The 16,726-nt window shown below is 46.3% G+C and overlaps 1 protein-coding gene across 8 annotated transcripts in view; it reads right to left on the reverse strand.

Annotated features, from left to right (window-relative positions):
• Window positions 1-16,726, reverse strand: part of LOC134423837 (calcium-activated potassium channel subunit beta-2) — a 136,447-nt gene that overhangs the window by 33,638 nt on the left and 86,083 nt on the right. Inside the window, exons 1-2 of one of the 8 annotated variants that reach the window (XM_063167280.1) lie at window positions 14,177-14,402; window positions 13,435-13,970 (exon numbers count right to left, since the gene is read on the reverse strand). The exons of 4 other annotated variants lie outside the window; for them this stretch is intronic. In XM_063167280.1, the coding sequence (XP_063023350.1) occupies window positions 13,435-13,508 (74 nt within the window). In that variant the 5' untranslated portion in view covers window positions 13,509-13,970; window positions 14,177-14,402. Of the gene's footprint in view, window positions 1-13,434; window positions 14,404-16,726 lie in introns of those variants that run through there. 3 more of the 8 variants (XM_063167278.1, XM_063167281.1, XM_063167277.1) reach the window with 3 other exon arrangements.

Below are 16,726 nucleotides of genomic sequence, written 5' to 3' on the forward strand. Positions count from 1 at the left end.
TCTATTTCCTAAGTCTGTACTTATTTATTATTTGCATAGAATCTTTGCCTGAGTGTTTGCATTGATTCTGATAACTCTGTGGGGTGCTTATCTCTCCAAATAGATCAGTGGCTTTTGGGTTGCACTTTCTGAAGCAATGAACAGAGAGTTTTGCTTTGAACTTGAAAGCTTCTGTACTGCATTTACTAATACAGCAAGCTGTTACAGATGTATGATCCACAAAATTACTTCAATCCCGCGCTAAAGGAGGTAGATTTTCTACCTGTTCTTCCTGGTCATTTTTATTTAAACAATTGCCAGTTTTACAACCCCTTTTTTTCATGACAGTCACCCTGAGTTCATCAGGCGAAAGAACATCACTGATGTCATGGTGACATCCTGTCCAGAGTTGACAGGTTTGGGTTAATTGCTGGTCCCAGCAGGCCCAAGTGTGTTGATCACCCAAGGGACTAATCTATAGAGAGGATCTCTCAGGAATCAATCTCTTACCTCAAAAAAAAAAAAAACAAAACAAAACTCATTTTTCTTAAAATGCAGCAAAACAAACCCCACTCAAATCAGATCTGAATTAACATCAGGAACAAACTAAGACTTTAATTTCTATTTCTAGTTTGTTCAAGTAACTCTTTGCACTCTCTCCCTCCAAGCCAATTTTGGGCTAAGTTGAAAAACATAGCTCCACAAAGCCTCTGTGGGAAGGCACCAGGAATGCAGCAAGATAATAGTGCAGCAAGATAAGGGGGATTAAGATTACTTCTGGTCTTTTTTAAGACATAAGAGGTGAAAAAGTTAATGGAACACTCAACCAAGAGACATTGCTGAGACCTGCAAAAAGTGATAAACCAAGATAGCTGAGTGAAAAATATCAGTGAGTGGCCGGAGTTTTCCATGTGCATTGCAGCCTGCTGGGTTCCACATGGATTATGGCATGGAAAGATGCCTGGCAGAAAAGGACCTGGGCACACAGGCCAACAGCTGGCCAAACAGGAGTCAGAGGTGGCCAAGAAAGCCAGTGGCATCTCACTTTGTGCACAGTGTGGCCAGCAGGAGCAGGGCAGGGTTTGTCCCCCTGCACTCAGCACTGGTGAGGCCACACGTAAGAGCTGTGTCCAGTTTTGGGTCCTGCACTACAAGAAAAACATTGAGGGGCTACAGCATGTCAGAGAAGGGCAAGGGAGCTTGGAAAGGACCTGGAGCATGAGTCCTGTGAGGAGCAGCTGAGGGAGCTGGGGGTATTTAGCCAAAAAGAAAAGGAGGCTGAAGGATGTTACTTTTTAAAATCCATTCAAAGGAGGTTTTAGCAAGGTGAGGGTTGGTCTCTTCTCCCAAGTAGCAAGTGAGAAGACAAGAGGAAGTGGCCACAAATTGTGCCAGAGGAGGTTTAGAATGGTTATATTAAAAGTTCCTTCATCAAAAGGATGGTCAGGCCCTGGAACAAGCTGCCCATGGAAGCGGTTGAATAATCAATCATCCTTGGAAGGGTTTCAAAGAGATGTAGAGGAGTCGTGTAGGGACATGGTTTAGCGGTTGACTCAGCAGTGCTGGGTTAGTGGCTGAACTTGATGATTCCAAAGGTCTTTTCCAATCTAAAGGATGTTATTATTCCTCACTGAGAACTTGCTTGTATTGTTGTGGAAATGAGATGTTCCTTTAATCGCCATGAGTTTGAGTGGATTACTCTGTGGAGACAATATCAGCCACTGACAACCCAAATCCGGTGGACACCTGATCCTGCTGGTGTTGAAGCTGATGAAGTATTTCTATTGTACTTAATGAGCATTGGCCTCAGCCTCAGAAGAGTGCACTTCAGCTTGAACTTCTCTGCCTTTGCAGCGATTTTATTAAATTTACAGAGTTGGTATTAGATTTGCTCAGTGTATGAGAACATTACTATTCTGTTAAATTACTTTTTCAGTTAATAATATATTCTTTTCTATAAAGATTTTACTTTCTTAAGTCCTTTCCCCCCTCTTTACCTTCATCTGGTTAGGGAATTCATTCTCCCTTTCTGCTGTGAGCTACTAGATGCTGTTATCTGGCAGGGTTAAACAGCTCTTGTCCACTTCTCAAAGGAGTGCTGAACTGTATTTTTGTTCCTTGGGCAGGCTGTCCCTTTCTAACTGGTGGAACCAAAGCAAGAAGAGCCTCATGAACTGTGAGGGAACCTAAATCAAAGCAGGCTCTTGACCCCAAGCTCTTCCAGGTCAAGGCTCAGTACTAACTTCTGGGAAAGCCCTCCACATTCCTGAGCCTTTTCTGTCCAACACAGAGATACACTCTGTGAGCCCATTCCCAATGATCTCTGGGATCCAAACTCTATTATATTATTTATAGTATTTACACCTGTAATACCAGCAGCACTCTAAGGGCTTTGAAGAGACCTTGGAAGACAAAGTCCCTGCCTAAAGAGCTTAATATTCACATTTTATTCACAATATAAAAATATACATACTCAGAGTCTGTAAGATACCGGATTAAAAAGGCTTTTCTCCTTAAATTAGCTCAGAGAAACCTAACCCCCTGAAGAGAGAGAATGAGGCAGCTGTGGAGGGAAGGGAGCCAGCACCACTGAGTACAAAGTGTCTCTCAGCTGCCTCATCTGGAGATGCACTTTCAGCCTCAGCTTGGGGTCCTCACAGACACTTCTGATCCCTGTGAGCCCAGCTGGGATCAGAGGGCAGGTTCACCATGCTCCCCTGCGTGGTGTTCTTGGCCAGAAGTGAGTCCAGCCCAGCTCCACCTGGAGTGGGTGAACAGGGGGATGTGATGGGATCAGAGCCTTTGGAACTGCCTGCTCAAACTCAGCCCTGCTCAGTGGAACAAAACCAGATCCTTTTACTTGGGAGTCAGGGTGTGCAGCACACAGTTCTCAGTTCTGACTATTCTGACTACCACACCATTCCCAGTATTTTGACACAGTGCTTTATATCCTATTTCTATGCACGACACACCACACTGTCAACATTGAAACACATTAAATTATTTAAGACCAAAGAAAACCCAAATAATAGCATATAAAGAGATATTTTGGAAAAAAGTTGTGTTCCTTCATTAGGTGTCCTTGAAGTTTGGTGGGACTTTTGCCATAATGGACAACAGTGCCAGAGAAATGGAGCAGAGTGCTCAGGAAGGGGCTGGTGACTAAATGATTGTGGGGAGAGGGAGTCAGAGCCACCATTACAGGGTGACAGTTGAGTAGCAAAGTGACAAGAGTTCAGAGGCTGTAAGTTCCAGTCTGTTGCAGAATTTTAATGTGTTTCCACATGAATGATATTTGGTTAGATATTGTAAGCACAGTGCTGGAAAATTAGGATTAGCAAATGACTAAATTAAACTGAAAATTGGGTAAAGAGATTTGGAAGTAAATGCAAATGCTTCAGTCGTAATGGACTTTGCCCTCTAAGGAGTATTTTTTTAAAATAGCCTGTTAATTCTTATTGGATTTAAATTTTTTCCCATTACAAACACTAGAGATTTTGCACAGAAATCTGAGGGGGTTATAGAAGAACAGTCAACGAACAACGGAAGAGATGTAGGTTGAAAGTGATGCAATGACCTCTCTTTTCTGAAATGCTCATCACAGATTCCTGAGAAAATTTCTGGGATTCATTCCTGACCACAACACAATGACAAAAATACTTAACACAAACTTCACCAACTCACTCCTGGTCCTTGAGAAAATATCTGTTACAAGGCCAAAGTCCACATCAGTTTTTGCAGGGCTATTATTTCTGAAACCCAGGTGAGACACAAAGGAAACTGCACAAAGACACAGGATGTAATTAACTCTGGGCGTTATCTGCAAACAGGGGAAATCACCCAGAGGTGGCAGGGTGATTTTCTGACCTCCTGACCAAAGGAGATGGTCCATGCTGGACCCCAGGGTACACCAATACACCTGACCACCCTGCCAAATGCACAAAACTGGATCCACATCTGACCAAAGGCACTTTGAGCAATACAAAGGAGTTGGGATTCTCCACAAACCAGCCTCGTGCTGACACCAAAACGAACCAGACAACTCAAATAGCCAAAATGGGAAAAGCAAATAGTGATAGTGAGAGAAAAGAGTGGGTGGTGCATAGCCCCAATGACTGTCTCAGTATATTGTTTTTCCCACGAGGATCTGGAAGATCTGACACTTCTCGTACCAATTCCCAAGGAATATTGCAAGAGAATTAGAGATAGGGGGAGAGAGATGCAGAGCAGTCTGATAACTTACCATGATAATAGCTACCGAGTCAAAATTATATCCAAGGCTTCCCTCTTCAATCTGTGAGGTTTGATGATGCTGATTTTATCAGCAAGGTCATTTTAGCACCCAAGCTTAATCCAGAATCTATTCTGATATTTGTTTAGGAGATTTGAGTAATCTCTTTAGGAGTATTAACAAGAGCTGGAGTCCTAAAGAGCAATCTTCTCTCAGCCCTTACTGGAACAGAAGGATTTGAGGTCAAAGCTAGGTGAAGGCTTTTTTAGGGCAATCTGGAAGCAAATGGAATTATCTTAGGAGCAAGTCACATTTTGGAGAATAGAGGCATGAAGTTTGCAAAGGAGTTTAGGTTGGTTTTGGGTTCAATTTTCTGGCTGCCCTGGATGCAACCCATGAGCTGCTGCATAATTCAGGCATTGATAGGAAGGCAGAGGAGCTTGCTTCGAGATTTCCTCTCTGAGCCATGTACAACTGCAGTCAGTGGTCAAACAATATGTGAAAATTTACTGCCTTTTTCCAGTGTCACCATATGCTGCCTGTTGGCTCTTCATGACACAGGGCTGGCCCTGGAGCTCTGTGCTGGGAGGGGACATCTAGTTGAGGGAGTGGATGGGAAAATTGAGTGAAACAAAGTCACTGATGCTCAAATGCCAAGCTGTTAAATCTTCAGAAAGTCTTGGTTCAGAAATCAGTCATTGTTTTTCATAAATAATTAGAAATAGGATCAGTGGATAGGAAGTCAAATGTTCACTTGAGGGCTTTAGGTTACACTTTGGAAGGGCCTTTGAGGAATTGTCATTGAATCTTCACACCCAAAGTGTTCTGGGTGTTGCATGGGTGTAGCATAAACCATTTCCACATGGTCTCATCTGAGACTGTGTGGCCGATAACGCATGAGATTAGACCTTTTCTTGCAGATAAACTGAAGAAAATCACAAAAATATCAAAATAACCAAAACAAAAGCAGTGCTCCCAGAAGAGCCCCATCATGGCAGGCAGAACAGCTTGTGGCACTGTTGAGTCATTAACCCTTGTACCCTCTTCTTCCCCAGAAGGCTGATGGACTTTTATCTAGCACCAGAAAAAAAGGAACAACACCCTGGCCTGTGGGGCTGAATGCTGTGGATACTCATCCCAAGTTCTCTGCAGTTTCACAGCTGGCAGCAACAGATAAATTTATCATTTCTCCAAGCCAAGATGGAATCAGGTCTCACTTGGAGGTGCTGCCTCGAGAGTAGAGGAAGGTTTGGGCATTAACTCATCTCACCTTCCAAGCTTTGGAATGTCTGAAAATTTGGAGCATAATTTGGAATCCTAAGGCTAAACACCCCAACCCTAAGAGGGGGTACTACAGCTCACCTAGGAAAGGTTTACAGTGAGCTTTGCTATCCAAGCCATAACAATGTTATGTTTGTGGGGCTGATAAATTGCCACAGCAATTATTTTACTGTAAAACCAAACAAACCTCCCATTACGGCCTCACATGCAAAAATCTCTTACTGGTAGTTTCAGAAATGAATGTTGGTGTTGAGTAACTCAGATTTTGGTTGTATCATGTGAGGGGAACTAGAAAACAGTGTTATTCAAAGTATTGTGACATCAAGACATTTTTGGCATGATGTACTCTAACACTGACAGGACCCATAAAAATGTGTGGAAAAAATAGTTTTATTTTCCCTGTGTGTTTGAAGGGTTAGATACAATTGGTAATATACAGCATGTGACTACTATTGAATGTATTAATATAGATTTGCTAGAGCTTTTTATTATGAACCACTGCTAACAATGTTTATTTTCACTTGTGAGTGGAAGCACACAATAAAGGCATCCCTCAGGAAGTTTGTGCATTTGCTCTCCAGCCATGACTCACCCCTTACTCAGAGAAGCAAAGCCCAAGTGACCCAGCTGGGGCGAGCACAGAGCCACCACAGAGGAAGTTTCCTTAGCAACAGGAAAATATCCAAAACCTCTTCCACCTCCTGTTTGCTGTTCCTTGAAGTTGTTCTAAGTAAATGGATGCTAAACCTCTGAATTTCAGAGTCAGAATCAATGTATCACAAAGCAAATCCCTCTGCTTGCAAGCAAGTTAACTGGAGCTACCACCCTCCCGAATTCAGGCTTAAGAAAAATAATGTTTTATTTTATCTACTCTCTCCAAACACTGCCTGGGCTCATAAACAAATAGCAGAAACAGTTTCTGCATCCTCAGCTGACACTGATTATCATCAGGGATCTGTTGAAGTTAATGAAACCATGGCAATTCAGAGCAATCAGCCCAGCATGAGCTCGGTGCTTGTGGGTTCCAGGTGCCCATGATCAAAGCTGATGAAGAGCAGAGGAATAGCTCACCCAGGAGAGAAGGAGGCTTGGGGCTTTGTGCTGTGGTGTTTCTTTGTGAGATGTTTTGAAGAAATTTTGAGGTGTTTTTGGTGGGTTTTTTGTTGTTTTTTGTTTTTTTAAGAGGTTTTGTACCAAAGAATGGGAAGCTGCAAGCAAGTGGAAAATTGTTCTTTGTGTTTCCAGGTACTGTGTACAGTAGTCTGATGTATTTCCTATATGTATGTACATTGTTTCTTAAAATATCTTTAGTCCCTGTACTGCACTCCTCTGGGGTGAAATGTGTATATTACATTGGAACAAGATGCCACTTTTTGTGTTCACAGTAATCTATGTTAAAGTTCAATAAGGCTCAAAGTGTGTGCTTCCCTCCCTGTTGTAGGCATGCAGCCATGGAAAAAGAGTGCAGGAATGAGTGTATTGATTTATGCCTGTCGCTGCCTGATAGGAGCAGATGGGGATCTGGGAGCTTCAGTTTAGCTGATGGACTGTGCTAAACCTGACCTGGTTCTGGTGCTGTTACATGGGAGATGTCTTTGATGCAGCTCAGTCACTTTTGAAGTATTGTGGAAGGTGAAGCGGAGCCAGCTTTGTAGGCAATAACAACAGAATGAGATTATTTAGGCTAAAATGAGTCAATATTTGGAAAATTCCACTGTTAATAATCAGACCTTGCCTGAGGGGAGCTGATTGATGCTGCCTGTACCAGATGGTTTGCAGCATGAGGCTGAGCCTGAGTGCTCCTGTGGACACCCTGATGGGGAAGCAGCTTGGGGGAACGCATGAGGGTGCAGCCAGGAGATGCACATGGGCACCAAGTCACCTCACTGGGAACAGCAGTCAGGGCTTCAGTTAAGGGTGGAGGAAGAAAAAGCACTTTTGGGACAGAGATAAAATTACACAGATTTGAACCCTAGCAGAGCATTTGAGCTCTTGTCTGTGGTCACCCTCACTGGTGGCATTGTCCCCAGCTGGTGCCAAGCATGGGGGTGCCTGACCTGCTTTTCCAGGGCTGTGAGCTCCTGCTGGCACCACAAACACGAGGACTTGGCTGTGCTCTGCTGACATCTGTCCTATAAAACTGGCAGCAATAATGAATGATAGCCCATATTTCTGTAATATCTTCTTCGTGAGGACACCTAACAACATGCCATTGATAAAGCTCTTTAAGGGCTGGAGTTTGGCCAGGGCCTTGAAGAAGCAATAGCTTGGCCCTGGTCCCACAAAAGGGATGCTTCTGATCAGGGACAAGGGACGTGCTTTCCCTTCTCCTAGCTGAACAAACAACCTTTCCTCACAGCTTAGGCATGCCTGACTAGAGGGTATTGATGGTTCTAATTGCCTGACCTGGGTACCTGGTTGTTCTTGGCCTGAACAAGTGCATGAGCTCTAATAAGTGACTTTGGGTGGGAGCAGCTGTCTGTAGTGTCAGACTGCACATCTAATGACATGCCCCTGAGCTGCCCTGGGTTAGGCTACAGCAATAACTCATTAAATATAATTCTGAGGGAGCCAATTTTGGGAGTGTTGGAGTGATCACAAACAACTGAGGCATAAACGAGTCCTCTTCCCATCCTTGGTCCATAGCACAGCTCAAGACTTCTCTGGTTATTTGTGGACAGAATTTATTGATGATTATTGTATTCCTTGGCATGAACTGAAATTTCAGGTTCATGGCCATTAACCATGGTGAGAACAATTGAACCATTTGTCTCACATGGTGGGTTTGCCCGTGGAAGATGCAGATGCTTTGACTGACTTATGAGTGTGGCTGGGTGCTCGTGTCAGGTGCAAACAAAAAAACCACAAAAATGCCCAGTCTGGAATGGGTGTCTGTGTGTGTGACACGATAGTCCCTTCTGCAAATACTGGGCTGGGAGCAGTGCTGTGGCTTCCTGGTGCCCTGATGAAATGCTTCTGCATTGTAAAGATAAAGAGGAGATGGATTAAACTCATCCAAATCCTGGTAGAGCCTTTCTGCTCAAACTTTTTGTTTTGCTTTCCCTGACCACTGTGACACCAGCAATTTGCTGGTCTTATTGAGTCACCAGCAAAAAGGAAATGCTGTGATTTGTACCCCAGGAGCAGGGATGGGAGCCTTCAAGCACCTTGTGTGCATGCAAAGGAGACTGATGCATCCGGCGCCGTGACTGCTCTGAAGAACTCTTCAGATCCTGGAGTGTGAGCCTGAGTGCAGTTTGAACAAGCTGTGTGCTTATGCAATTAAAACCAAGCTGTGCTGCTCCTTGAGCACTTACAGCACTCCATAGGGGCACAAAGAGCTCAGGCACTGCTGTGTGGGCATTTCTTTAAACCCAAATGGAGGGAAATTGGCCCCTGTGCTGCAGGAAGGAGGCTGTGGGTTTCTGTCTCTGGAACCACAAGCTCAGATTCTGAGCAGTGATTGCACTTTTCAGCAGCACCTGTGCTCTTGTTTTGCTCGTGGTGTTGCTTATTTTTAATGGATCGGGAGTCTGCAATCAATTTCAAAAATACCAGCAGTACAGTTTGAGCCCATGAGATCAGGAGTGGATGTGTACTTTCAAGAAGGCACTGAAGAAAAAAACACTTTAAAAGCAGTTTTAATTCTATAATTGCTGTAGAGGATAGACACAGCAGGGCACTGTTTTTTCACACAGTGAAAAAGAATAATGAGGAATCAAAACTTTATATCCTGTTCCATGTTTTTCATTAACTTCTATTTGGAGGCAAACAAGTGCCTTACTTCCCTTCTTCTGCTCCTGCAGGAAAGGCAGAGCTGCAACTGGGAGCAGAGCTGTCTTGTGGCTTTAAGACTCTGTGAGAATGGAAAGCCTTGATGAATGCTCCTATGGAGATATAAAATGATTAATCTACAGGCATCTGAGAACACTTATGATTTAGGTTTTGGTCTTGTATCTGTTATTTCACTTATGGGGCTGTTAATAATCTTGTAATGCACATCAGGCTGTATCTTAATGATTAAAACATAATTAAAAAGGGTCTGTTTTATCTGTAACTGGTGAGAAATGCAATTATTTTGAGTAGTTCAATGCCTGTACCAGTCAGATGTGGTATTAAATGGCTTCAATGATTTGGCTGGAGGGGTTTTTTGAGGTGCTGGAAGCACCCCATCAGAGGCATAGATAAGAATGTGGTGTGGGGGCAATGCAGGAGGGCAGGAGGCCATAGGATGGAGAGCAGAGGGATGGGAGGAGAGTGAGAATAAGGCAATTTGTAGTGCCAGATGTAGAGCCTTAGCCTGAGGACAGTTGGGCAGGTAGAATAAGGCCTGGGTGGGAAATCTAATGAGGATGGCAGAGCTGGGGGACACAGAAGGGGGGGACACATATGCTGAGTGGGAAGAGAGAGGGCTGGAGATGAGGTGAGGGGGGAAAGCTCTTTTCCTTCCTCACTAAGAGCTTGTGCTGACAGGAAATCCCAGGAATGACCTTTGCCTCCCAAAGCTGACCTGCTGGTCCCTGGAGGGGAGCCTGCAGTGCTGAGACCCATCAGGTCATCTGGCAGTGCTTCCCAAAAAGCTCCCCTGCCTCTGAAAGGTCCAGTGCTCCTCAAAACCTCACAGCTCCTTACTCAGAGATAATTAACTGTGCTGTTAACAGGGATCAGACTTCAGTTTCAAGCAGAATAAACCCAACCGTAAGCATGTGGGTGGGACATGGATGGGCTTAAAGCATTTCTGAGGTTTTTCACTTGTGCTTCCCTCACCAACCTTTATACATCAACAACAGAATTAAGAATTGAGGCAGAATAAAAAATGGACAGTTTTTCCAGCTTCTGTATTTCTAGTGTGGAGGGCTACTCTTCAGTACAGTTTGCCTGGACACACAGAAGTGAGTCCCTGCTCACACAGGAGCCAGAGGCAGCTTTGCCACCGAGTTCAACCAGCACTAAAACTGCTCCTGTAAAAGTGCATTTCTACAGCTGCACTGCAATACCTCTGCTCTAAACCTCTAGTTAAATGCATGTTAAAGTCCAGGATCAATCTGCCAGGCAGTAAGTTAATGGCCCATGGTGTAGCTGCTGCTGTGATGCCTCTTTTCCATTAAGAGAGAGGCAGTGTGGCTCTGAGTGGCTCGTGTGTCTGGAATGATGGTGCTTGTGGCTCACACCTGCGTGGGGAGGATGCTTGTTGCATTTAAACTAGATTACATGAGCCAAAAGGGTTGTTCAGCCCAGCAGGCACTGCAGAGCTCCAAAGGGACACTCTTGTGGGACTGGGAACTCCTGGCATGTCCCCCCCAAGTGTTATTTCAGGAAGCTCATGCAGATCCCTCCACTGACTCAGTTTTGCTGCCCTTGACCTGCAGGGTGCTGCAAGCATCAGTACTCCTGTGTTTGCAGCCTCTGAGCAAGCATGCAAAAAGCCAGGAGACTTCTTTGCCATTCCTGCCCTCTGTTGGCACAACATCCTGCATCTGGCTCAGGGCACACTGACATGCCAGCTGATCCTGGAGTGTAAAGGGGAGAGATGTTGATCATTCTGGATGCATGCAATGCTCCAGTCTGCTGGGTTGCCTCTGGCATTTTGGATATAGCCTGAAAGGCACTGGATCTGCAAGGTTCAGTGCTTGGTGTTGGGATCTCCCAGCAGTCTGCACCTGGCATGTAAAGCAGCACAGAGAAGTGACTTCTCCAGCTCCTTTAAAAGCAAAAGTAGAAAGGGAAATAAGAAACCATTACCAGCTTTGAAGGTGGGAAGGATGCTGAGGCCTTTTGCTTTCCTTTACCATGTTGTGCTCCTTGTCTCTCCTGAGCCCCATGCTGTTAATCCCACGCTCCCATCGGAGAGCACTGGCTGCAGAGCCCCTTGGTGCAGTCTGGGTCACTCAGGGAAGGTGGATCCTGCACCTCCCTGCTGTGCCGGGATACAGCTTTGCCCTCCAGGGCATGGGAGGTGCTGGGCTGCTGCTGAGTCCTGATTCAACCCACTGCAGCCTTGGGGCTCCTGGGGTGATGCCTGAGGTTGGGCAATGCTGGGACACCATGCTGGGGACACAGGGAGCATACCTTGTGGCATCTATCTACCCACTTTTTTTGGGTGGTGAGGACCCAGTGACTGAGGCTGGTGCAGGGCATCCCTGTGAGGCAAAACCCCCCTGCCTGCCCAGGGGCTGCTGGAGAATAAGATGATTTCTAGTGGGGCAGTGAAGGCCTCCTAGGGAAAGACAGGATTTCCTCCAGTGGGACTGAGGAGATTATGACAGAGAGCTAATCTGTATGGCTGTTTCATAAGTTTCCCCAGTGCCTGGACTCCGTGCTCAGCAACAGACACTCTGTGTGCTGAGAATAACTGATTGCCCAGAAACACCATGGAAGGGTGTGTGGAGGGCTGGAGCAAGCTCTGCCTCTCAGTCTCTTTGTATTTCAGTGTTATCTAACAAAATCTCTCCTCATTCCCACACTGGGTTAGTAGGAGGGACCAAATGTGCTGCCAAGCCCCACTGTTTGGTGGAAACCACCCTTCACCTGGCAGTTTACTTTCCTCATGAATCCCCACCTCTTTCCTTGACCTTATTCACCACAAACAGGCAAATGTTTGTGGTGACAAACCCAACACCAAAGCTACTCTTCAGACCCCTGTCCATCTCCTACTCATTTACTGCAGTCAGAATTCACGAGCAAAGGCAGAATGCAGGTTCTGCTCCAGCCCAGGGATCACACCACGAGGGGCTTTGCTACTGTCCCTGAGCTCAGACCAACTGCACTGTGCAGCAAAAATCACAAGCAAGCAACATCCAAGGCTTTCCAGATTGTTATTACAAAGTGCAAGTGAAGATCTAAGTTCCCATCTGGACACTTGCTCTATCCATCTTCAAGTTTTTATCCAAATTATTTAAATGCTCACTGCCTTAGTTCTTCTGTTTGTAAATCCCTAACCTGCCTGTTTGCTGTTCTTGGATTAAAATCACTGTGTGTAGTACAGCTCCTGTTCCAGCAGCTCCTGCTGCTTGTGCACATTTGGACAAAAGAATTCTGAATGCATTCTGAGGAATATGGATATTCCAAATCAACCCAGGGCTGGAGTGCTGGCACTGCTGGGGAAGCTGGGGAGAGTGTGGAAGTTTGTGCTCTGTCAGTGGGAAGTTTGTTTGCAGTTACAGCTTCCTCAGTATTTTTCTGTTTTAAATTCAAACATATACATGACTTCAAGTCCATCCTAAAAAAAAGGAAGATCATAACCCCCAATTAGTGCATTAAAGCTGGCAGCCTGTTTTAATTTGTTACTCCTACACCTTTAGCTTGCCTGACACAGCTGGGGAGCACTGCCAGTGAATGCTGTATGAACTCCTGCGTGTGAAGTTGGAGGGGATGGACAGTGAGCTCCCCCGTGGCTGGGAGCCACAGCCTGGAATTTCCTGACAGCTTTTCTTTGTGGTTCTGAGAGCAGCTTGCTGTCAAGGAGTGTTTCTTGTGTCCCTTCCCTACCCCATATTCTGTTTTCAGTCTCTATTGCAGCATTCTGGAGTATTTTGCTTTCCAAATGAGGTCCACAGGGTACACTAATAAGTTGAAACATCACAATATGCATCAGTTAGACATCATTGTAAGCCTCTAGCTCCAGCCCACAAATGCTACCAACAGCGAATTCATTCCTCAGATGAGCAAGTGTAATTTATAACTCAGAGCAGCACTTGAAACTGTTTGACTAATAAAATGCCCTTCACTCGACTCCTGGGTTAAAGCCTGGCTGGTGCCAGCCCCTTGCCAGCTCCAATCACTCTAGGAAATCCTTTCCAGTGTGCACCTAGCAGTCAAACCTGCGTGTGCTCTGATACATGCTTTACTCTCCACTCCCCAGCACTGCCCTAAGTTCTTCCACCAACCCCATCCCAAATTGCTTGGCCCATCCAGCAGCTTCCCCCCATAAGGATCAGGTTTACCTGAGCAGCAGTGGAGCAGCAGTGCCTAAAATGGAGATTTCAATGGGATGCGACAGGGAGATTTTCCCTCTCATCTACGAACTTCTGTAGCTGCCACCTTTGGGAAAACAGCCTAGCTACCAGCAGAAGGCTTCCAAATATCTCGTCTCTCAATGTGTCCAAGTATTTCTTGCTGCTTTCACAGTTCCCAGGAAGTTTTAATTACTTTTGGTTTTTAAATAGAGGCAAAGCACCAGAATTCAGCAACTACACAGAAACAAGCTGTCAGTAGGAAGTGGGTGTGAAGACCCTCTGAATAAAGTCAACCCAAAAAAAGCTGAGCTTTCTCTCTCCAAACTTTATTTCACGAAGCTCCTTGTTCTCCCCACATTTACAAAAACTCTTCTTGAAATCCGCTCTGCCTGCACATCCTGGGCTGCCGTGACTCCTCTGGGGCATGATGGCCATTTCCACCAGGGCAGGACGCTCCGTGTGGAGTCGGTGTGTTCTCTGTCATTTGGCAAAGCTCATCCCTCTCATTTTTCCTTGGAAGGAAGCTGCAGGAGTCAGGCAGAGAAAGGAGATCAGGGCTGGGGCAGTGCCAGTGCTGTGCTGAGCCCTGGCTGGCCGTGCCCCCTCTGCCTCCGGAGCGTCAGGGCTGTGCAGGAGCTGTGCGGCTCCTTCTCCAGTGCTCGCTCATCCCTGCGTGCCCTTGCCTGTGCTGGTGGGAAATCAGGGGCTTCCCAGCCCTTCCCTCAGTCACCTCCATCGGACCACTTTGTCCTTGGGTGCTGTTTGCTTTCCTGAGCCCAGAGCGTGCTGGAGAGGCGCTTCTGCTCGTCCCCGGCTGCTCACTGATTTCCCACGCTGAGCTCTTGCTGTTTGCTGCTGTGGCAAAAGGAAAAGCAGCTCTGGCTGGCCAGGTCCACAGTCAGTTGTGAGAGGATCTTTTTTCGCCCCGTTTGAAATGTAAGGTCTCGCAAATTAAGAAGCTACAGCCTGTCTAGGTCTTATACCAGTCAGTCTGTGATTCATCAGAGAATCTCCTTGGTAACTAGCAGTTCCTCTCTGATGATTTGCTACTAAAAAGCTCTCCCAATTTAAAGATAAAACAGAGTGAAAGCAGGAAGAGGAGCTACACTATACAGATACCTTATACAGAAACATATGCCTTGTGTGCACACAGATATACTGGATATTTTCTGATGTGTGTGGGAAGCAGCCTCTTTGTGAGACAGCATGGTATTACCCTACGGATGGCAAATGTGCCCCAATTGCCTCATCTCTGCTAGAAATCCTTTTTGCTGCTCCAGGGTCAGTCACCCCATCTGCAGGGTAAATAATCCCCCAGGAGAAGATGAGGCTGGCATTTAACGAGGGGCTCAGCAGCTCACGCTTTAATAAGCCAGATTTCTGCTTGTGTGGGACTGATTGCCAAGCACAAGGATTCAGAGACGGGGTGACTTTGTGCAGGAGGTGTGCCTGGTGTGTTTGATGCTGCCTGCTTGCCCTCTGGCTCTGGCAAGGAGCCCCTGCTGCCTGACCCCCTCCTCACACACAGCAAAGTGCTGCCTGTGCTCTGGTGCTTGCTCAAGCTGCAGGGAAGGTGCCCACTGAAGATTTATTTTTCTAGGAATCAGTATTGCTGGAAAAGTTGATCCAAGGTAAAGCTAAGAAGAGTGTGTTTGAAACAGGGAGTAACTGTGCTCAGAGAGTCAGTGTAAGTGAAGGATGCCAGAGGCAAAAAAAGCTCTGTGGTGAGATTTGCCTGGGGTTCCTCAGGGATGAGGGAATGGTTTTGGGCTGGAGATCACTGTTCATGTTGTGCATGTCTGGTGCACCTGCAGCCAGAAAGCTCCAGCTCCCTGTGCATGCTGAGTCTGTGCCAGCAGGACTGTCCTGCTCTGGTGGGGCTTTCTGTGATACTGAGCCCACCCATGTAGTGAAGGGGACATCAAATTACAAATGAGTGGAACCCAGCTGCTTCCAGTTCTTTTTCCCAGATAAATCAGGAATTAATATCACTCCTAGACTTCCCTTCCAGCAGCCCTTGGCAGAAGTGAGCAGAGGATGAAGAGCAAGGCAGGTTCACACTGGCAACCCAGATCCTCCTCTGTATTTCCTCACTTGCCTTATGTTCCATGGCACTAATTCCTCTGAATCATCACAACAAACAGCAACAAAGCACCAAATCCGTGAGATGTTTTTCCATTCCTGCAGGAGGGTTTGGAGCTCATTGTGAAAGCTTGCCCAGCCCTGGGAAGCACCAGCAGCTGGAGTGTGGCTCTTCCAGGCAGCTCTGACAGTAAGGAGACCATGCTCCATCGATATCACCAATTTGGGACCAAATCTGTGCTCCCATTAGGTGGTGTGGCACCTCTAATATCTGAGCAGGAGAGTTCCAGCATCATGTGCTCTGCCTGGGGAGGCTGATCCAGCCCTGCTTAGATTCAGACCTGTGGTTTCAGATCTTTAATTTTAGCAGGAAAACACTTGAGTGTAAATGCGCTGCCCATCCCAGCAAAGCCAAAAGTGCTCAGACCTACATTTATCAAGGAATATGAGTGACAATAAGCTGGTTCTGATAAATGAGAGCTGATATATTCAAGCTGATTTTTGATGCAATTGAACATGTCAGGAACACGACCTCATTCTGGTTAAGGGATGAGTTTTTAGATAATCAAAGCTCTGATAAGCAAGGCCTGACTTCCACCTCAGTCAGGAAGAAAAGGGGAGATTGATGCTCCTCCTCCCCCTTCCTGCTCCCACTGTGGGTGCTGAGCCTTGGCATGGGCAGGTGCTGCTCTGTGGGGGTCAGGTGCTGCTGTTTCAGGCTTGAAGGGAAATTACCAGGGAAAGCCTCTCCTTCACCTCTCTCCTGACTTTAAATTCCCTTCCTGAAGCTTGGAAGCCTTTGCTGCTACCAGATCTGTGAGCCTGTGCCTGTTGGAGGGAGGGAAGCAGATGGAACCCCTGATGGGAGGGATGTCTGCAGGCATGTCCTGGCTGGCTTCATCTCCAGGATCCCCTCATGGAGAGAAGGATGGAGAGAGGTCAGCTCCAGCAGCACTGCCACTCAGTGCCATTCTGTCACCAGAAGGCACCAGACTGGGAAAAGCAGGACCATTTTTGTTTTACCCAGGGGTAGCAGGAGCTCATATCCCCTGGGGGAGCCTCAGAGCAGAGCCTGGTGCAATGCCTAACCCTCCACAACTCTTCTGGAGCAGGAGATGCTCCCTCAAAGCCTGTGCTGACAATGAGCAGACCTGAAGCAGATCTAACTCTTTACCTTTGCTGAACCTCTGGAGTGGCC

This window comes from Melospiza melodia, chromosome 12 (assembly GCF_035770615.1).
Source record: "Melospiza melodia melodia isolate bMelMel2 chromosome 12, bMelMel2.pri, whole genome shotgun sequence".
NCBI lineage: Eukaryota > Metazoa > Chordata > Aves > Passeriformes > Passerellidae > Melospiza > Melospiza melodia.